Source organism: Lissotriton helveticus, chromosome 6, assembly GCF_964261635.1.
Source record: "Lissotriton helveticus chromosome 6, aLisHel1.1, whole genome shotgun sequence".
Lineage (NCBI taxonomy): Eukaryota > Metazoa > Chordata > Amphibia > Caudata > Salamandridae > Lissotriton > Lissotriton helveticus.
The window spans coordinates 1,916,056,146-1,916,079,285 of NC_136067.1; the positions used below are offsets into that span (position 1 = coordinate 1,916,056,146).

The following is a 23,140-nucleotide window of genomic DNA, read 5'->3' on the forward strand; positions in this document are numbered from 1 at the left end:
CAGGCGTCAACAAAGGCTGACGCGATCGGTAAGGGCAGTGCGAGATTCCAAATGGGATGAGGAGGAAAAGCGTTGGAGGGTACAGACTATTGAGGTGGAGAAAATGTATCCGATGAGGGAGGTGTCAGGAGGAGGAAACCTCATGGAAGAAGACGAGGAAAGCGAGTCGGAGGACAATCTGATAAACAGATTGTTAATGGATAGACCACCTCCGAGAGTGGGATTGATAGAAGATAGAGGGCTCGCAAGGGAAGATGGGAATGAGATAGAGGGATATACACCACTCCCTATATCGGAATGGACACCTAGCAAAGGCGGAGAAACACCTCCAAACAACACTGTACAGAGTGTAGTGGGAAGGTTTGTGGTGCAGAAAACGCCAACCACAGAAAGGGTTGAGTCTGTGGGATTGCCAGACGCTCTTCAAGTGCCTGTTACCATAGGACCCATAGTTTCGATCTATAATTCTGAGAGAGATAGAGGGGAACAACAAAGGCAATTGGATAGGGAAAGGATTGAGATGGAAAGGAGGAATAATGTGACGAATGCATGGAAACAATTACCAGGTTCGGTAACGTGGAACACCCCATTAGACACAACTGTCGGTCCCAATTCAGAACAGGGAGGTCCGAGAGGACCAATGGATCTAAGGGGACCGCGGCCAAGATCTTTTTCAGAGTTAAGAGCTGATTTGAGGGAATGGGACGGGTCCATAGTATCTCCGAGTAACAGGACAAGAACGGAACCAGAGTGGGAAAGCAGGGGAAACGGGACAGTATCTCATTGTGGGGCCAGCGAAAGCAGTCAGGGCCGGGAAGGCCAAAGTCAAGAGAATAGAGGGGATGCATGTCCTACAAATCAGAGAGAACAGCCGGAACAAAATACTAAGATTGTAGAATGTGAGGAAATGTCCCGTCTCTGGGGGAACGGAGGAGATGAGGCGGTACGGGCTTTTCAGAATAGGTTTAGGTGCCTTCATCATACACTTGGGGAAGACGTTCAACATTGGAGAAAGGAGAACAGCGATAGGTCCCGCCACGCCTCGAATAATCAGGAATCACAGGGAAGTAGGGAAGAAAGAGGGAGTAAGGGAACATCTTACCCTGCATCCCGTGAAACTAGCCCGGAAGGGGAGAGAAGGGCTATGAGGCATGAAGGAGTGTTTCACCACCCACCCCGAGAAGACGGAAAGGCATGGGATCTAGAGAGATGGGAACAGGGGAGGACTCCTTATAATTCACCCATACCTAAACGTAGATCTCGGAGCTGGGATGGGAGAGATGCGGATGGAGGAGCTAAATTGAGTGTCTTGAAAGCTGAAATAAAGGCAAAAAGGCTTGATGTTACCAGTTTAAAATCAGATGTTGATGAGATAATAGATGGAACATTGCCTTTGGAAAGGATAGAATTGTATGAACAGGATGAGTTATTGTTCATGGCAAAGGATATTACTAGGAAAGCTAGAGCGTTTCATGAAAAACTGACTGATTTGGCAGACAAGTATGCCGTGGATTTGTCTAGGACAAGGGCATTGCAGAGCAACCACAGATTACAGTACGCAGACCAAGATCTAGATTAGAAGAGAACTACTGGATTAAAAACACACATAAGAGAGTTGGTAACAGGGATAAGAGTGTGGAGAGAACTGGATAAATGGGAAGAAAGGTGGTCGAAAAAGGGCACAGTTAGGCGAAGTACAAATGTGATGACCCCTGAGGGAAGGGTAATGCAGATGGAGGCATTCCCTTTGCGAGAAATATCAAATGGAAATTATGTACATGTGCCCTGGAGTAGAGGAGACTTAGCCGCATTTACCAACTCATTTCCGAAGTTGCGGGACAATCCAGTCGAATGGTATAAGCAGGTAGAGAGGTTCGTTAAAATCTCGAAAGTACTGTGGATAGATTTGAACACGTTGTTTGACATCGTGGTCCCATCTGATCTGTGGACCCCTTGTAAGACTAGTGTCGAATGGCCAAATGCTGAACCATTGAGGGATGCTCGAACAAATGGACCATCTGAGATTGTCATGCGAAAGTATGAAAGGGTAATAGCATGGCTGAAAGATAAGGTACCACCACAGGATATAGATTGGGTAAAAATAGACCGAACAAGGCAGGAACCCAAGGAGACAGTTCACGAGTTTTATGAAAGATTGTTGAAAACATTCAAGCAATACAGTGGACTAGATGTAATGGATCCCAAAGACATAGGGCAGTTCGTGTCAAAGTTTGTCTTGGGGTTGAGACCTGATATTTGTTTGATGATACAGCAACATTTAATCTGTTGGCAGAACAAACCACTAGATGAGATTTTACGATATGCGAGGTACTGCAGTGACGAGATAGATTCTAAAGCCAAGAATCTAAAGGAGAAATTGATGGTGGTGCAAATGCAGTCCGCTGGGAAGGGTGGCCAGCAGAAGCAGGGGATGGGACGAAAACCAAATGGTCAGAACAAAGATAATGAAGAAGGGCAGAGACCTAGGATAGACTTTGCCACTTTAAAGAAAACGACAAAGTGTCATCTGTGTCATCAGGTGGGGCATTGGCGACGCGAGTGTCCCTTTAACCCTGAAAACGGAGAGCTAGAAGTAGAAGAGCAGGTCCAAGAAGACCCAGTGCAAAAAGTGACAGTCCCAAGCAGTAAGGTGGCCAAAGGGGGGACTTCGGCTCCACGGGCCCAATTCCCACAGCCACCGAAGATAGCAGCTGGAGGAAAGGTCTTTAAACAAATGCCTCTGTTTATCGAGGAAGAAAAATGTTATTACATTGATCCATTGACAGGACAACGGGTGAGCAGTGAAGAAGACTGTACCCTCGGGGCAGTTCTAGAAGTGGATCAGAGAGGGCCATTTGTTGAGGCAGAAGTGGCAGGGTGTCCCACTACGTTCTTAGTGGACACTGGGGCTACTCGTTCGACTCTGAGATCAGCGGTAGTTCCAGACTTGCCAATGTCAGGGGAAACAATTCAAGTGGTAGGAGTCGCAAATAAAAGAATGACTAGTCCCTTGACAGAACCAGTGTCTGTGAAAATTGGAAACCACATGAACGAACATCAGTTTGTGGTTTGTGACTCGAGTCCGGTATGTCTGTTAGGTAGGGATTTGTTATGCAAATTGAATTGCACCATATACTGCACCCCACAAGGAGTGGAGGTACAGACTACCGACGATGATGCTACCTTTAAGGTGGCCAATTCAAAATTCTGTGTAGAACTATATCCTACTCTGACTGTAGAAGATCTTCCACAAGACTTAAGAGATGCAGTGGCGTCAGAGGTGTGGGATTTCACAGGAGAAGATATAGGATTGATTAAAGGGGTAGAACCGGTAAAAATTCTGGTAAAACCAAATGTTGAGTTTCCAAGAACGCCTCAATACAAATTGTCCCAGGAAACGATTGCGGGAATAAAGCCTGTGATCGAGTCAATGATACAGCAGGGAATACTGAAGGAAATCGTGGGCAGTCCTTGTAACTCCCCGATTATGGGTTTGCAGAAACCTAGCGGGAAGTTTAGGATAGTTCAGGATTTACGAAAAATTAACAACATAGTCGTTTCATGTTGTCCCGTGGTACCGAATCCATCAGTAATATTGTTTCAAATACCATGTCAAGCAGAATGGTTCACAGTGATAGATCTTTGTCAGGCTTTCTTTTCAATCCCATTGGATGAAGAGAGCAGGTACCTTTTTGCGTTTAAAATGGAAGATCGCGTTTTAACATGGTGTCGAATCCCACAAGGATTCACAGACAGTCCATCCATCTTTAATCAGTTGTTGAAAAAGAATCTTGAGAATCTAATACTGCCACAGAACTCGGTTCTGGTACAGTACATAGATGACCTACTTGTTGCGTCAGAGACAGAGGAAGCTTGTAAAGCAGATTCAATTGCCTTACTGAATCATTTAGCTGAAAATGGACATAAGGTATCTCCGAGCAAGTTACAGTATTGTCTGACAGAAGTACAGTATCTAGGGCACAGGTTAGAAAAAGGGAAACGTAAGGTGTCCCCAGAGAGGATTGAGGCGATAATGAAAATGAATGCGCCTACAACACAGAGAGAAGTTAGAATGTTCTTAGGAATGGTGGGTTACTGCCGACAGTGGATAGTTAACTTTTCACTGAAAGCAAAGCCCTTACAGAAACTGACGCACAAGGAGGTGAGTGATCCGGTACCATGGGATGAAGAATGTCTGGTGGCGTTTTTACAGCTGAGAGACGATTTATGTCGTGCTCCGGCTCTGGGAATGCCAGATTACGAAAAGTCATTTTCACTCTATTGCTGTGAGAGAGAGGGATGTGCTTTGTCAGTCTTGGCACAGACCCACGGTAATGCCCGTAGACCAGTTGCATATTTTTCGGCTACATTAGATCCAGTAGCCGCAGCGTTGCCCGGATGTCTCAAATCCGTTGCCGCAACGGGTGTCAGCATTGAAAGGAGCGAAAGTATTGTAATGGGACATCCAGTGGTGGTGTATGTACCGCATTCAGTTGAATTGTTAATGACCAGGACGAAGACGCAGCATCTGACCAATAGCAGGCTCACGCGTTACGAGCAAGTTATACTTGCCGCAGAAAACGTGACTCTCAGGAGATGCTCTGTCTTGAATCCTGCTACTTTGATGCCATTACCTACGGTAATAGAAGGCGAAGGATGTGAAGACCACGATTGCCTTGATGTGACTGAACTATGCACGAAACCCAGACCAGATATTGTGGATGAGCCATTGTCTGACCCCGATGAAATTTACTTTGTTGATGGCTCATGTTTAAGAGACGATACTGGTCGGTTGAGAGCAGCTTATGCTGTTTGTACCATTACTGGAGTTGTGGAAGCCGCTTGCCTGGAAGGAGTACATTCCGCACAGGTAGCAGAGATTATTGCCCTAACTCGTGCCTGCATAGCAGGAAATGGAAAGAGAGTCACCATCTACACGGACAGCCAATATGGTTTCGGTGTGGTTCATGATTTCGGGCAGTTGTGGTCTCAGAGGGGTTACATGACCTCCTCTGGTTCGCCCATTCGAAATGGAGAATTTGTGCGATTGCTGATAGAAGCATTACAAGGTCCTGTTGACATTGCAGTAGTGAAGTGTGTAGCTCATACTAAGAATACAGATTTTGTGTCACAAGGTAATAGATATGCTGATGAAGTCGCACGCTATTGTGCGGAACAAAGTTATTCTTTCTCAAAGGTGGAAATAGAAGGTGCAGAAGAAAAGACTGAATTAAGTATGATGTTAGAAACTGTAGACACTTGGGAGGATTTAAGGATAATGCAGGAGAACGCACCTGAAACAGAGAAAAAGGCATGGGAAATAGCAGGCTGTGTGCGAAGTGAAATGGATTTTGGGGTTTCAGCAGATGGGAGAGCTGTGTTACCTGAAGAATTAGCTAATCCCATGGCGAGAGAAATACATGGTCCAGTACATCTAGGAAGGGATGCTATGATGAGAGTTTTTAGGCAGACTTGGTATTGCCCGAAATTCAGAATAGCAGCAGAATCAGTATGTAAGCGATGTGTTACCTGCCAACAACTGAACGTAGGCAAACGAACACCAGTCACACTGAGTCACATTGGGAGGTCGGGGGGGCCTTTCAATAGAATGCAACTAGACTTCATCGAGATGCCAAGAGTCAATCGCCTTCGGTATGTGTTGGTGATTGTATGCGTATTTTCCAGATGGGTTGAAGCGTACCCTACACGTAGGTGCGATACACTCACAGTGGCTAAATTGTTGCTCAGGGAGTTGATACCGCGCTTCGGGGTGCCTGCCTCTTTGGAATCGGACAGAGGAAAACATTTTAACAGCGAAATAGTGAAGATGTTGTGCTCCACACTGAATATCGATCAAAAGCTGCATTGTAGTTATCGACCAGAAGCTTCAGGAATTGTGGAACAAGTGAATGGCACGTTGAAGAATAGATTGGCTAAAGTAGTGGCATCCACATCTTTGAGTTGGCCAGATGCTCTTCCATTAGTGCTCATGAGCATGCGCAGCACACCAGATAGGAGGACAGGTCTCTCTCCCCACGAGATCCTGATGGGGAGGGCCATGAGACTTCCTACAGTTCCAACTACTGCTCTATTGAATATTACAGATGATCTGATCTTGGATTATTGTAAAGGACTGTCTGACGCCATCCATTCTGTGTCCCTTCAGGTGCATGCGGCTGAAGTTCCAGCAGCGAGGAACCTGTGTCATGACCTGAACCCAGGGGACTGGGTCTTGGTTAAAAAGCACGTCCGGAAGAACTGCCTAGATGTTCGCTGGCGTGGGCCCTTTCAAGTAATCCTGATCACGAACACCGCGGTGAAGTGCGGGGGGCTGCCAAATTGGATCCATGCATCCCATACTAGAAGAGTTCCAGCACCTCTAGAAGGAACAGCTCCCATCCCAGACGAAAGCCCGGAAGTGGAAGAAGAGTCGCAAGGAGGGATTGAGGCAGCTGAGGAGGTGTCGGAAGAAGTTGGGAACGCATCGGATTCAGAAGAAGAGCGAAGGCAGGACGGCAGTGAGACAGAAGACGCAACTGAAGGAGAGAGCAGAAGTGAATACGACTCAGACTCAGATCCGTATCGGAGCGATCAAGAACCAAGTGGGAGGACAAGGAATAGGAGAATAAGGCTTGGAGCTGCCACTTGGCCAACAAGGAGAAGAAGGCTAAGTTTGAGGTCGGCCCAGGAAGAAACGCTTACTCCTATATCCGAAGACTCAGATCCAGAAGAAGATATCCAGGATCAAGCCGAGGAGGGTCTTAGAAGATCAAGTAGGGTGCGAGTGCCTAGCAGAAGATACTCTACTCCCGATTGGACCTACCTCGTTGCAGATGTCTGGGAGACACAGAACAGGGAGGATCAGGGAAGTGGAACTGATCAGAACTGACCCGATCATCACAGTGCAAATAAAGTTTCTACTGCCAGGAGCGGAGACCGAAAGGTTGCTGACACTCAACATCGTTCATCCTGCTCTTCTGAGTGGAATAAGAAAATTGCTTTTAGAGACAGTTGAGTTTCCAGTTTGCTGTTCACGATATCCAATATTGGAGGGAACTCTTCTTCGTTTGGAAATGCTTGAGCGAGTAGTAGAAATGTTAGGAGCACTTATTGTTGTGGACTAATATCATATTGCGAATGTCTTCAAGGGGGTGCAGATCTGGAAAGGTGAAGAAAGTGATCTTGATTAGAACGGACCCCTTTGTAATTGTGGATGTAGAACTGATAGTACCAGGAGTGGAAATTGAAAAAACGCTAACTCTCAATTTCGTCCGTCCACTTGTCTTGAGCGAAATAAGGAGAATAATCCTAGAAAAAGTTGACTTTCCATGGTGTGGTACGAACTGTCCAGAACCTGAGGGAATGATACTTCGGATGGACATTTATGAAGAAGTAGTGTCACTCCTTGAGTCATACATAACTTCAGACGAAAATAAGACTTTTGAAAAGAAATTGTGAATTGTTGCAAGATAACCTAGCGCCGAGTGGAAGAAGAAAAAATGGTAGGGGTTTCCTTTTAGCGGATGGAGAAGGGCTAGGGTTGTCTATTTTTACTGGACTTTGAATTGTTTTGCGGAAACAAATTGTCAAGCTTCCAAGTGTTCCAAGAAAGACATTGCAAGAGAGAAAGACTTTGTTTGAAAAGAAGAGGAAGTGAATGCTGGAAGATAGTCGAAAACTACACTGTTTGAGAACATGGAGGCTGGCAACCCGAACCGCAGGGCAAAATGTATAGCTGTTACATTTTTAGGAGTAGTGGTTTCTCTTATAATTTTAGTGGTAACTGTTTCATTCCTAGCGGGACACGAAGGGGATGGAACCACAGTTAAGGAGGATAAGGGAGTGTCAACACCGAGAACTACCATTATTAAGGAGAAGGGAAACATCAATGAGAAAGACAAAGCGTTGTTAGATGCAGAAGTAAAAAGGTTACACATGGATGAGTCACAGGGGAATTACAAGTCAAATGCTTATGCTAAGTTGCTTTATGAATATGTTGATGCCATGGAGGTAAAGGATTGCTATGTCTGTATGCAATTACCAATTTCGGTGGAGGAGGGTATCAAATACCATCATCTCCCGTTGACATATGGGATAACGTGCAGTTTATTGTTAAGTATGTTTTATGGACGAGACGGATTTGAGTATTACTTCTCGAATTTCGACTCGACATTGCCAGAGGTTCCGAATTTCAAGCATTTGAACAAATGGGACTACTACAAAAGCGAAGACAGGTTACACAAATGGTTTATTCCATGGAGAACGTTAGATACTTCACATGCTCGAATCAACAATCTGACTTGTCAAATATCAGAAGTTGAGAAAAAGTTTATAGCTCAGGTAGATACTAGATACAGGAGGCAGAAGATATTGAAGGCATCAGGACAAGGGGAAACAGATTGGACCAAGGAGGAAAGGGCACAACAACGAAAAGGTAGTATTGGTCCAATTGCTTTGGATAAGGAGAAACGGGGGAAACTGTGCATTCACAGGAGTTACTCCTACTATGAAAACGTTTATGTAGGACAAGTCAATTGCGAACATGCTTTTCAATTGGAGTACTACTCTAAGAACTTCATGAAAGGGATGCAAGCAATACCAAATGTATATTTTGTATGTGGAAGATATGCCTATGTGAAGTTACCAGATAATTGGTACGGATCATGCTATCTGGCTGTTGTCTTCCCTAAAATATATCATGTTGAGAATTTAGACACGCCTAAGAAAGAAATATCAACTAGATGGAAGCGAGGGCTGGGTGCAGCAGAAGTAGTCGGAGATGTAATAGGTGCTGCATTCCCTTTCTTAGGATTGATAATGAATGACATTAAGATCAGGAGGTTAGCTACAGTCGTAGATAGGCTATCTGCCAGTACTGCAAGATCCTTGATGCTGATAGAAGGGGAGATGCAATCGATTAGGGCAATGGTTCTTCAGAACCGACTTGCTTTAGATGTTCTGTTAGCAAAAGAGGGAGGAGTCTGTAGGGCCTTGAAGGTACAGGAATGCTGTACTTACATTCCAGACAATTCAAAGCCTCTAGAGAAGTATATACAAAACATCACTGCCATACACTACGAAATTGAGGACCTGGCAAAGGTAAATGTGTGGGAAAAAGTAGGTCATGGAATGGGTAAAGTTGGAAGTTGGTTTGCCAACTTAGGAAAGGGTATCGTTTGGTACATATTGAAGCCCATCATCATAGTAATGATTTGTGTAATCACTTTGTGGGGATTGGTGCGTTTGTATCAATGGTATAGAGCAAATAGGTTACAGAGAGCTATGAAGAAACAGGAAGAAGAGTTGACAGCGATGCAGGACACTCAATATAAAAGTCTGAAAGCATTAGAGAGTATGAAAAGAAGTGGTACTACCCTGACTTCACTTTAAAAGGTTCTACATTTTTAATGTCTTGGTGATGATGACCCCTGAAGGTCATCAAAGGGGGGACTGAGAGAGCACAAGTTTGAAAAAAATGTATAAGTACGCCATATTTACAAGCACGTAGTTAGTTTAAACATGTTTTGCACACGAGTGTTTTATATTCAATAGCGAAACGTATAGAATGTTAAGTAGAGTAACCATAATTATAACGGTGTGAGATTAAATGTAGAAATGTTGGAGTATATGTGAAAACCTCATGGTTCTCTCATGTTAAAAGAGTCATGTCCGAATTAAATGTAACTTGGATTCCAGTATTTTGTGTAGGCCTTAGGGCAATTCACAGCAAACCTGAACGTGCTGCTAAAATAATGTGAGATAAAGTTGACATGGTTCTTTCAAAATGTACTATTGAACTTAGGGTTAAAAGTATATGCTTTATAGATGTGTTATTTTAGAAACGTATGCTAGTTAAGAATGTTTGCTGTTTAAATCAAGTTAACGTTTTAAGAGTGCAGGAACCTGCTGCATGTAAATCAAGTAGGCCAGAACAGATAATGTCATGTAGTTTAAATCGTCATGTGCTCGTTAGAGGAGAGGTCGTGAGGTGTCCAGTATGGAGCTCTGAGAGTGTTTTATGGCCTAAGATATGGTGAAGTCTGGAATTTGAGGCCCACTGCAGGACGAGCTGTATGCAGGTGCGAGGGTCCTAATCAGCTCGAATGAAAGGGACTTTGTTCAGTGGCGCCTTGCGCAGGCCTGTAGGAGTTTCCAGGAATTTCAGGGGGTATCAGCGCACTGAAGAAGCCGCCTGGGAACCAAGGCCAACTTTAACGAGGGTCTTCAAGAGTACCATCATGGAGTTTGCCGCGGAAAGATGTACCACGTGAGGGGCGTCCCAAGGGGCGTTTCTATTGGAAATGTGATTTGGTATTAGGGAAAGAGACCCGGGAGGAGAGCAGAGCAGATGATTTTGGGAGCCTAAGGAAGCGGATGGGTAGGCAGTTAGGCTGATCAGGAGAGACCCATTATCAGAGAAGAGACAAAGAGAAGTGCGTGATCTTCTTAGGAAGTCACCACGGCTGACACCTAGAGGGTTAAGATCTTGCTAAGTAGGGATGTCATTTAGTGTAGTGTAGGGACAGACTAACCTTCATTTTTCTTTCTGTAATGACTTTGAGGTTGCAACTTGTATTCATTTTGGCAACGCTCATGTTATTAGAAGTTGTACTTATTATTTTGTTCTTCAGACTCAGACTATTCAAAAAGTTCATGTTCATAGTGATACCGATTTACCTTCTTAATCTCATTTTGAGAAGTTTGTATCTTCAGTTATCTTTGACTTTATATTAAATCTTTAAAACTTAATTTTGGTCAGTGGTCATTTAGAGTGGTGTAAGTTCTTAAATTGATTGTTTACTGCGAGATTACCTTTTACTCAAGACAGGTACCAACGATTCAGTCGACAGGAAATGGGATTTGGAAAAGATAATTAGTAACCAGTAATCCCGCGTTAGCAGGGGTGTGGGGCAACACTATCTCAGTATATCTCAGGCCCCATATTCACCAAAGGAGGCAATTATGGTCCCAAATGCATCTATCAAATCAAGGAAATGCTGTAAATTCCTGCAATATACTGGACTAGAGTATGTAAGCAGGATCTGCCTCTCTTAGTGATTGTGTGTTTCAGTGTCTTATCATTGGCATGTCCTTGTTATCATACCTTTAGAGCGGATCACATTTCCGGGTTCTTCTGTCATTGTCTGTGTCACTCAAATTATAGGGACAGACTAGGATTTTCCAGCCTATGTGCTACTTGTGAAGCCCGGTGCTACCTTGTCCATTTGGTACAATGCATTCATCTGTGTAACTGGTTCAACATCTCACTTTTAATAATCATTATAGAGCAAAACAATGAGTTCTATTTTTTAGAACGTGTGCCCTGTATTGCATAATGTCTTCAGAACAACGTGCTACTCCTTACAGAAAACTTGTGTCTCTTTTCTGTGCTAGACAAACACGCTCTTTATAGTTTGATTATTATGAATGTTGCTATGAACAGGTATATCCCCGGCTTACCTTTTGACATCACGGTCAATTTGGCTCCGCTTGCCATAAACACAGGATTAAGGTCAGATATTGGACTGGCAGTCATTATATTTCCCCCAACAGCCTGGAAAAAATAAATAAAAGTATTCCAATCTATTCTGTCAGAAAATCAGAGCACTACAAATAAATCTATGCCACCTAACAAAATATAATACAGATTGAAAAAAGGTCATGTTGTCGTGGTCAGCGATGGTGGGCAAGTTCAAATGCATTTATGTGACAAAGTTGTTGACTTTTTCATTGGTGCTGTTGTGAGGTCACCCAAGAGTACATCAGGGCTATGTCATCAAGACACTTTGATCACTTGACTTGAATCTGAACCTTGAGTAGTACCACCTCCTTTATTATATCTACTGAGCGTGTGACCTGACAGCTACACGTAGTTGCTGAGTTGCTCACTACATTGCTCCCTACATTAGAATGCATGAATAACCTTTTTAGGTCTGGCTTAAAGATAACTTTAGTTGTTTTGCCAGCCTCATATTTTTCAATAAAATCATACAAAAATACATGCATATAAAGGACCTACCAACCAACACTCTTTCATCATTGGTCTGTTGCCATGTCACTCAAATGATACTCCCTCCCACCCTAGTTGAAAGTATAGATCAACAGACCATCCCATTCCAAGCACTAGATGCTTTCACTTTGAGTGATTGCATTTTGCTCACGGACTTATTTACATACACCTAAAAATAGTCCCCCAAAGCCAGAACTTGTTAGACGCTTGCACTTTCCAAAGACTGGTAATCCTTATGTATAGTAGGGTTTCATTGACTATTTCGCTAACTCTCAGGAAAATTATTGTAAATTGCAATGTTGATTCCTCATTATTACCCAGGCTTGGCAGATGTATTTATCATACAGAAAATTAGTACAAGTCCTAAGAGTTTCTAGTATATATGCAGATTTGTAGGTTGAAGCCACATCCCCTCAGCTTGGTGCAGGTCTTTTAAAGCAGTTGCATCTGAACATAAAGTCATGTAGCCCAGTGGTCTTTCATTTGTAGCTCCTCGATCAAAGTTACCAATCACAAGACTTGATAGTTATTCCAATTTGCGGGTGAATACAGAGATCTATATTAACACATCAGCATTCGAGAGCCACTGTTTGTTATTTAACCCTGATTGTTCACTTGGATATTTATGTGTATAGTTTGTATAGTTTCTCAATTGGTTATCAGTGCTTTTGCCAGTGGCAGAATCCTTACATTGCTTTGGCCCTGAAGAAGGTGATTTAACTATCTATCATCACCGAAACGTACGTAGGCCGTACACACTAAAGACCTGGACAATGTTTTGCTGACTGGAAAACAATGTATAGATCGGCTTATGACTAAGTGGTAGGACCCCTGTTATCTACATCTACAGTGGTCCACCTGAGACACTCTTGAGTTAATTTTATGTAAAAGTTTTGTTCGCTTGTCTATATTTGTTTTTTAGTAGTTAACGTAGAGGTATGTAAGGTATGTATGAGAGAATGAATGGTAATAGGATATGACAAACTGTTAGGGGTGTTTTGCTTCAAGTGCACTTTATGAAATCTATATAAAAAATTCTTTTGTAGGCTTGTTATTTATGATTATGTTTTCATGTTACTAAATAAATTGTATTTATGTATAAACAGCAAAATTGAAAAAAAGAAAACTGATAAAGAAAAATAATAAAATAATGTCTTTAAAGTAACTACAGGCCTTTCTCTTTTTCTATAGCATCCAACTTTGTAAATCTTTTTGATAGATTCTTATGATAAAGTAATATAGGTTCACCCAGAGGTACTCTTCTTGCTTAGTTTATTTTTCTCTCCCCCCTCTGGACCTGAAAATATATTGGGAGAACTCTTCCTTTTGCAAGAATCCTTACATGTAACAGACCATTACACCAAGGTCTAATATGATTTTTACATTACATTCCAGAGGCAGGGTCTGGTAGTCAGGAATCGCTTTTCTCTTCTGCTTTTGCATTTGGTTCTGGAAGTGGGATTTTTTTATTCTTTGACATTGTCAGTTGAAACTAAATCTTTGCATTGGCTGTTTCAACAGAGATTAGAACATTGGAATGTTTCGCGATCTATTATAGACAATGGAGTGCTCCATGCTTCTACTGACTGATAGAATGCCCGGAGAGCAACATTCCAATGTTTTCCATTCACAGCTGTTGCTGTGAACAAAGGCCTCACAGAGCCCAGGGGGATTTCAACCGCCTCGAATTCTGTGAGGTCTTTGTTTTACTATTTAGAACATTCTACACTCTAGGGGAGAAATATTCTAATAGCCTTATAGAGACCTCCATAGCGGGAGATACCGGCCATTAAAGGCCTGCTCCCTTGTTAAAGGCTTTCTACTTCGGCTTCGGCCTTTAACAATGGAGCGGGTCTTTAATGGCCAGTATAGCCTGCTACTGCAGGCTATATGGCTGTATTGTGAAATTGGTGCTTAGAAACTTGAATGATAGGAATCCTTTCAACAGATTTAGAAATGTTGTTTTAAGAATCTTCACAAATTTTTACCTATCTGTTGTAGAGGGTAAATGCCCACTTTTAGTCAGCCATGGTTTTATGAGCAGGTCAAGAAAATTGCAGCTTATTCTAAAATATGAAATAAACAGACCTTCAAGGTCTTTCTCTGCTGATTTTTCCAGCACACTAAATATGCCATACGTTGCTTTGGTGCCACTTCTTATTGAGCAAAGTGCGATCTTTGGTCACCACCTCAATCTTCATTCTACCCTGGATTACATTTTAAGTGGCATAAGGGTCGAACAACCATTTGTAACAATCACTAAAGTTAACCTTCAACAAGTTGATGATTGATAGTTGATTACAAACCACAGTAATAAAACAGAAAATTGTCAAGGTCCACCTTATTTCTGATAAATGATGTAAGTTAACTTCACTTAACGACAACCAGAGGAGATGAAAAACTATAGTTGTCAAATTAACCCTGTGCTCCGTGGGCCAGATGTACTAAAGCATTTGCGGTCACAAACCCTGTTATGGAAAAATCACCTGCACTCCACCGTAAAATAGTTTTTACCACATAATAAACCAATTTTTCACTTTGGAAAAGACTTTCTAAATTGCAAAAGGAGTTTTACAACTCAGTCCAAATTGCAATTTGGTGGAGCAATGAAAGGGCGTCCACTCTTATTTACGATACGCAATTAAATGTATCAATGGTTTGTGTCCTCAATTGTGGACACAGATCACCGAACAGTTACTAACATCTCAATGCACACCACTGTGAATTGTTTTGGATGGGCTAGGCCATCACATGACTACAGTCTGCTTTCTCTGAAAAGTTCCCTAAAAGGTAACTTTTTTTTAGAGCAGCACCTGCTCCTTTGACGATCACAGGCTGCTTTAAAAACATGTTTCCAGTTTGAGAATGTACACTCAGGATTGATGGGATGGTGTTCCTTGCAGGTCACTGGAGCAGTGTAATTTTAGCTCCACCCTTCTAGGTTTATCTAGGCTATGTTTAAATTTGTCCTTGCGTACTCGTGTGATGAATATATACTAATGAAATAGGGTGCACTAGATCATTTATTGTGTCTTTAATATATGTATGAATACTAATGTTTTCCTTTTCAGGAATATCTTCATATGTTTAGTTGTAAGGTGGTGCACTAAAAGCCAGGGATTAATGAAACGAATTACTCAATTTTTGTTCAATAATGCATGTACCAATTATAGTACACCACAGTATGAGACTGTTTGATTCTGTGAGATGTGATGTGAGAAAGATTTATATAGCGCGCAATTGCCCGTGGGCGTCTAGGTGCTCATAGCGGAAGAAGAGCCAAAATTCCAGGGGTGGATATTTAGGTTACGTTAATTTGCAAAGAGCCAAGTCTTCAACATCTTTCGGAAACCGAACAGCGTTGGACAGCTTTTGATGTTTATTGGGAGCGAATTCCATAATTTTGTTTTGCCCAGAATGAAGCTTCTTCAACCCCAATTGGCTTTCCTAAATTTTGGAATCCGGATGAGTTTGCTCTGAGCTGAGCGGAGGTGCCTTAAAGGATGATACCAAGTGAGATGTTGTTTCAGGAATGCTGGTCCCTTTCCATGTATTGCCTTGTATGCTAGACAGAGGGCCTTAAAGTCTATTCTCTTTTTCATGGGGAGCCAGTGAAGTTTCCTGAGGCCTTCCGATATGGGCTGAAATTTAGGGATGTTCAATATTACTCTGGCGGCTGCATTTTGAGTCCGCTGGAGCTTCGCCATGTGCTATTTTTGGATTCCCAAGTATAAGGCATTTCCATAGTCCAGTCTGGCCAAGGCCAGAACTGTGACTAAAGTTTTTACTGCTTCAGGGGGAATGAAAGAGGGTATTTTACGTATGGATTTTAAGGTCAGGAATGGCATTGATATAACTTTGTTGACCTGATGTTGAAAGGACAATTTATCATCAAAGATGATACCCAGGTTCCTCACTTTTCGAACTGGGGTGGAGAGCACGCCCATGCTCTGTGGCCACCAGTTCTGAGCCTAAAAAGAGTTATTAGATCCAAAAAGGAGGACCTTTGTTTTAGTGCTGTTAAGCTTCTAGCAATTCAACCACATCCATTGGTTTATGTGGAGCATACATTACTTAAAGCTATCGGCAGTGTCTTCAGGGCTGCTTGAGATTTACACCACGATTTGGGTGTCATCCGCATAAGATATTATAGAAAATACATATTTCCTGATGATGTTGGCCAGGGGAGTCACGTAAAGGTTAAATAGAGTGGGGCTCAATGTGGAGCCCTGCGGCATTCCATGTGGGAGCGTGAACTGCTCTGAGCGTGAGCTACCAACCGGAACGTATTGATCTCTATTGTCAAGATAAGATTTGGCCAGTTTTAGGGCAGAGTTCTTGACTCCTGCTTCTTCGATCGGTTTGATTAATATGTCATGGTTCACAGTGTCAAAAACCGCCAACAGATCCAATAGGAATAGGGCGGTCCTGGCTCCTGTGTCCAGAATTGCCCTGATCTCCTCTGCTGCCATAACCAGGGCAGTTTCTGTGCCATGCCCTTGTCGGAAACCATACTGGGAGGAGTCCTGTAGGTCTGCCGAAGTGATGAAGGTTGTTAGTTGGCAGTTAAGGACTTTTTCCAGTACCTTAGCTGGGAAAGAAATCCTGGCTATCGGTCTGTAATTGCTATGATCATTGGGATCTGAGTTGGCTTTTTTTAATAGAGGCAGGGTTGACACAGTTTTCCAAGCATTTGGAAAGACGCCGGATGTTATGACTTCTTTGTAGAGTATACTGAGTTGTTCACTGAGTATGTCTGGTGCCATGTGGAATATCATGGGTGGGCATGGGTCCGATGGTGCTCCGGATTTTATGGATTTGATAGTTTGTATTATTAGTTTAGAACTGGGTGGATCAAAAAAGTCTAGGAAGCTAATAGGATATGGGAGGTTTGAAACGGAAACGGTTCAGGGAGTTTGACAAGTTCCTTCAGTGTTAAGAATAGTTCTTTACTAGAGTTGCCTGCTTGCTGTATTCTATCTGAGAAATGTTTGCTTTTCTTGTCAATTATCATTTTTTTATAGGTGTTCAGAGATTAAGAATATATTTCTCTTTCGGCAGCAGTGTAGCTGCTTCTCCAGCGCCGCTCGGCTTTTCTGCAGATCTGCTTCTGTCTGCGCAAGGCATCACAGACTTCTTTGTGCGCTTTCTGGTAAAAAAACAATCCGGTGCCAGCAAGTCTAAGACTTAACCCAGTTGGAAAAGCTGTCTGCCGCTAGGTTTGAGTCGGGTTTCAGGTCATGATAGGAGGATGCTAGGGTACATTGCAACTGATAGGGGGTGATGTTCTTCAGATTGTGTCTTTTGAAGGTCTTATGAAAGATTTGTGGCTTGGGAATTTGGTGTGTGGTGGTTACAGTGAATAAGATGGCTCTGTGATCTGACCATGGAACTGATAAGACCTCTGTTACTTTAAGGTGGGGATTAGATGTAAATAACCCGTCCAAGGTGTGACTGGCGTCATGTGTGGGATACATGACTTTCTGCTCCAGAGCAGCATTGGCCATTACCTCTATTAGTGATGATGTATTATGATCTTCTAAGTTTTCGAGGTGGTAATTAAAGTCACCTAGTACACAGTAATCCTCAGTGTCAGGGCTGGCTTCTAATATGGGGGTGATGATTTCTTCAAATTTACATTTATTTTTCATGCCTGGTGGTCTATATAGTAGTGTGCCATTGAAAGTGTAATTAGCACTTAGAGTAATTTGGAAGGAAAGCAGCTCGCAGTCCGCGCTGCTGCCTGTCGGGGAGCCTTTTACATCCAGAGAGTTGTTAGCTATAATCGCTAGGCCTCCACCCCTTTTAGAAAGTCTGTCATTTTTTATGATAGAGAAACCTTGGGGTATTGCTAAGGCAATGGGATTATATGTAGGTTGTAAAATTAAAATGCATCTAAATAAGAAATGTTAAGTCGGTAGGATAAATGAGCCTTAAGATTACAGTCCTGACCTTTAATACTAACTAAATGAAAGTCGTTTTTCTGCACATTTCCTTCTTTGCAGGTGCAAACCAAAGGCATGTATTAGTTAGTGAATGGCACATTGACTGAATGAGATAGTGAGGCGGAGAAAAACTGGCAAGGTCGAACAATTTTAATGAAGAATGAAGGGAGTGTTACTGTTACCAGTTGTTGCTATTGGATGAAGGGAATGACCCAAGGACACCTTGAAAGTGAAAGACTGGAAAATGGGAGTAATGTTCAAGGTGCCAACTTCTTACTTGGAACTGAGAGATATGGAGAAGCTTATGAGATAATATCATTCTCGAATGTTCTTTGCGCATTTTAATTAGTGAACCCATCTGGGATTTGGTTATATTATTTTCAGACTTTGAGCGGTACCGACCTCTTCTGACTTCTTTGCTTGTGTTTCTTCATGCTATACATGATTACTTACCTGAGAACTTCTACAGAGGTTCTGATGCTGACACCTTTCCTACTTCCTTGATTCTTTAGGGCATCCCCTATCCTTGGGTTAGTATAATATTTGTTAGACGCCACAGGGTTTCCCATGTATGGGGAGAAGGCGCAACATTCTTCAGCTAGTCACCAAGTACTTTTCCTCAATTTTTGTATCACTGCTACTGAGATTCCTTGTTGTTCTTTGCTGTTGAGGACCAACATTGTAAGACGTTTGGTCTACCTTTGATAATTTTGTATTTCTATAGCATTTTCTTAAGACTGATTTATATTAGTTTGGCTTTGAGGTTATAATAAATATTTTAAGTTTAAGTGACCACATTTGGAGATATCAAATGTTGTTAACTTCTTTTCCTCTAAGGCTACTACAAGGGTCCATTGACCACACCAAATTAGATTAAACGGTCCAGAGCGTTCTCACCACCATCCCTGCTTTTGTAATAAATGACATGTAAAGTACAAATAGCAATCTGCTTGATATTAATTAGACAGGTCGGTCTGTGACCCCACTGCTAAAGTGTATTTTGTGTTGTAACCTATTAGTATTTCTTTACATGGCTAAATTACAGGCCGGTCGCAAAATGCCAGTGCACAATTTGCATTCACTGTTTACGAGCAGCTGCTTCCTAGCGCAGCTGGCCCAATGTCCTCTCTGAAGGAGTTAAGGGTGTTAATTCTTTAAAGTATCCAAAACAAGATGTATCATAATGTTGTTTAAGAGTATAGAGACCTGATGAAAGTGTAATGCAAATGTAATGTAAATTGATACTTGTATAGCGCACTACTCACCCGCAAGGGTCTTAAGGCGCTTGTACGAATACCGCTGTGGAACCCATCCTGGCTTTCCCTGTGAGGTGTCCACTCCTGGGCACCCCGAAGGTGGAGGCCAGGCATCCTTAGCGTTGTGGAGATTAAGCAAGCTATTGCCCAGAGTGGCAGAGTGGGACTCCATGATTGGAATAGGAACCGAGGCGAGAATTATCAGGTCCGTGGAATTTTGAGCCCAAGACCCGCCGAGGCGGGGAATTGAACCCTGGTCCCGGGCTAGACCTCTGCATCAGGGTCTGCCGCTCTAACCATTGAGCCACACTTCTCCACAAGCCACACTTCTCCAGTGGGTAAAAATGCTAAAGAAGAGACAATTAATTTGGTTTGGTCACAAGAAGAAACTAGCCATGGCTAAATACTCTAAGGATTTTTTTGTGTGTTTTTTTTAGGCCAACTGTACTGCAGCTAATTGTCTAATATAAAATATCTAAACTGTGTAGGGCCTTCAGGCTCAACCACAATGCCAACATATGACCTTTGAAGGGCCCAGCAAGAACAAAAAATCAACTATAAGTTACGGAACTAAAGACATGAATACTTTGCAAACTGACACCGTCCTTGACTTTTAGCTAGTTATTGTTAATTACTTTGTACTGTATATCATTTAAACAGAGTTCTTCACACTTCGGGGCTGTACCACCAAAAGAGAGCACTGGGGGGTGTGTCATGATAAGCTTCACTGTCTCAGGGCAGAGCCCAGCGCTTGTTTTTATGCACTTGCAAAAGATAAAGTCAATTCAGTTAATCTGATGTTTCCCATTGGGCTCCTTCACTGAGGTATATCTGGTTTGGATTCAGTTATGTGCCTATGTTAAATCTTGCTGCTGTGCTGAGGCAGGCCCATGACTCCACCCCACCCCCGACTCAGGACAGCCCACTCCGCCACCTGCATGTCTATCCTATGGGACACCAGCAGGGTGAACTGCTGCCCAAAAACAAAAGTTATCCTGCATCACAGGGTAGAATTTGGATTCTCAGGAACTTTAACTAGACACAAGTTGGGCTGTGGTGGGGGATGATAGGGAACCTGAGTACCACATTGCTGCTCTTGAGGAAGCAGAAGTGACTCCTGCATCATTGTCATGGGCTGCCTGACTCCTATTCTATTTTTAACAAAAAGGTGGTCTCTATGAGGGAAGTGCAGCCCTTGACTTCCACGGCAAAGTGTCAAGAAGGGGATACAAACACCCCTAACACAAATAACTTAGCATTACATATTTATATCTTTATTTTATTTTTGCAACTTTTTCTTTGATTGCTGACAGTGAGAAGTAAAACTTATATTTGCTCTATCAAAACACAAGGTGCTCCAAACAAAAGGGGGGACGGCGCAGTGAAAGTGACTATAAGTGCATGAAGTGCATACCTGCTATATATAGAAATATATACATGTGGCTGATAGGGATAATAGAGTGTTAGAGATCAATCCCGCTGAGCAAGTGTTGAGAGCCACCATCAGTTTCTTGAAAAACAGTAGGTTGACTCCTATTCTAAGCTCATGCTTCAGCATGAAGGGAGCACCTCTATGCCTCCCTTTATTTTCCCAAAGCCTGCTTGTATGACCTGTGGGCTGGGGTGAGGTGGTGTTTGTAGGGCCACTTCGCACCTTGTGAATGGCCAGGAGTGAACACTGCACCACTGTCATGGGGTGTCTCCTCCTGTGAAAGGTGCCCCTTAGAGCCTTATTTTGCTTTCCCACTGACTCTTAGTCCAACGGGCCTAAGCTCTATCGCTGACCTGGCATCATGGTAGCCCACTCACCCTTTTCTGGTGCCATCTTTTCTTTAGGCTTTTAGGTCCTACTGTGTAAGGTCTCCCCAGCAGGGTAAGGCCTCCCCAGCAGAAGGCAGTAAGCCCAACAATGTGCTCATTCCACGCAATGGGATATTTCTGCTGAGTCCCCACACAGAGGTGACTTGAGGTCACTTCTGCTAGATATAAGCTAATCATTACCCTTTATATGTGCAGTAAATTCAAAGGATGCTTTATCTTAATCACTTGCAGGTCGTTAGCAAGTGCAACCTTTGTCATTGAGTGGGTAGAAGCACAGAACATTTACAAACATATCCTGTGGTGGGAGGTGGGGTCACTTCTCGAGGACGTCCTCCCGTGCTGTTTACTCACTAACGCACAGTATCTGAGGACAAAGGAGCAATGACTCTCTAGGGACTTACCTTGCTTTCTAATATTTGCAGAGAACATATTGTCTAAGAGCAGCCATAACTAACCTGAGTGGGACAAGGTTCATTGATTTCTTACCTAATGTCCAGCTGTTGAGTGAGCCATGACGCCTCAGTTTACCTTTGCAGCAGCTGGAACTAAGATGCAAGCAACTATACCAGAACAACTGCCAGGATTTACTAAATGTTTATTGAAACGATTAAAGGCCCTGAAGTTTAGCAGCTCGGGCGGCCATGATGGGTTCATATTAAACAATATTTAAAAACAGGCAGTGGCAAAGCCAAGCTATTTGGCCATAATCTGCTGTTGCATGCAAACACAGGCTTGTACAGAAGTGCACTGGCTATGTGTACTAAATCAATCAATCAATCAACCAACTGATTGCTGTGCCTTTCAGTAGCATTCCTCTATCCGCGTCTCCCATGTTGGTTCCCTGGTCTTGTTCCTCAAGCTTGCGATAGCGGAAACATATTATAGAGCTATCCTTTGTTTGCAGTTAGAACGCTAGGTATTGATAGTAAAACCACTGGTGCAGTGTATGAACCTTTGTAGAGAAACCTTGGCTTTGGTCACATCTTTAAACATTTCATGTGCGGTTGGCCATGGCAGGACTATGGAAAGAAGATGAAAGCATTTCACTGTGTTAGGTTTCAATTCAGGACTGGATCTAAGCCAAACCAAATTAAAGGTATGCACATACGATGCAACCAGCAAAGGGATGCATGCTTGCACTCAACCCATTGATAGAAGAGGGAGGTAGTATTCATATATTTGCTAATCTTAATAGGTATGAGCAGGATGCATGCAAGCCATTCTGCATCTGCCTTTCAGTACCTACTCACAACTGTTCTTGCTGATGCTTGGGCAATGTCAGCAACCTGTGCATCCTAGGGAAGAAGAAGGGCTAGAACAGAGCTGCCAACTCATAACTGCTTACACACATTCAATGTAAATGTCTTTTCTGGAGGTATCTTTACAGTGATGTTGAGTGATTTGTGTATTAATGAATCCCTGAATATTTCAGCAGAGGACCATTGATGTATCTGCTTTTGAGTAGGGCCACTGGAATTATGCAGCAGGGGAGGGCCACATTATGGAGCTGGGGAGGGCCAAATTATGCGATAGGATTGAGTAAATTATGTGGCAAGAAAGACCAAACTATGCATTGTAATGCAGCACTTTTTATGATAGCAATACTTCATTATTTTGTCATTTTTACACTTGTTAACAGTGTCTGGGCATTGGTTCCACCTTATTAGCGACTTTAGTGGGGGGGATCCGGGGGGGGGGGTAGCTGTTCCTACAGCTGAGTGCTGGCCTACTCGGTTCTCGATGGTGTAGATAGATTACTCATCATGAACAAAAAGGTTATTTAGTTAAAGGTTGGATAGAAGAGGTGATTGGAAAGTTCCTCAAATTTGAAGTTTTGCCATCCCACACCTGTTATGGTGTCTTGCTTTATCATAGGGTGAATTTATTAAAAAAGTGAGTAGTGATAAAGGTCAAGGGGTAGACATGTTTCACGCCCTAGTTTTTAATAATGTTTGAACCATTTGCGCTAGAAACAATTACATTTTTGCTTAAAATCGGCAAATTATGCAGCAAATTATGGATTATGTGTCAAATGCAGCAAATCAAAAAGTATGCAGTAAAACGTTCCAGCAGGACAATTGCACAGTTCCAGTGGCCCTGCTTATGAG

The 23,140-nt window shown here is 42.7% G+C and overlaps 1 protein-coding gene across 3 annotated transcripts in view; it reads right to left on the reverse strand.

Annotated features, from left to right (window-relative positions):
• The window catches only part of LOC144763874 (xanthine dehydrogenase/oxidase-like), a 385,606-nt gene that overhangs the window by 210,699 nt on the left and 151,767 nt on the right, over nucleotides 1-23,140 (reverse strand). For all 3 annotated transcript variants that reach the window (XM_078649867.1, XM_078649866.1, XM_078649865.1), the window contains exon 12: nucleotides 11,461-11,554. In XM_078649867.1, the coding sequence (XP_078505993.1) occupies nucleotides 11,461-11,554 (94 nt within the window). The remainder of the gene's footprint in view (nucleotides 1-11,460; nucleotides 11,555-23,140) is intronic.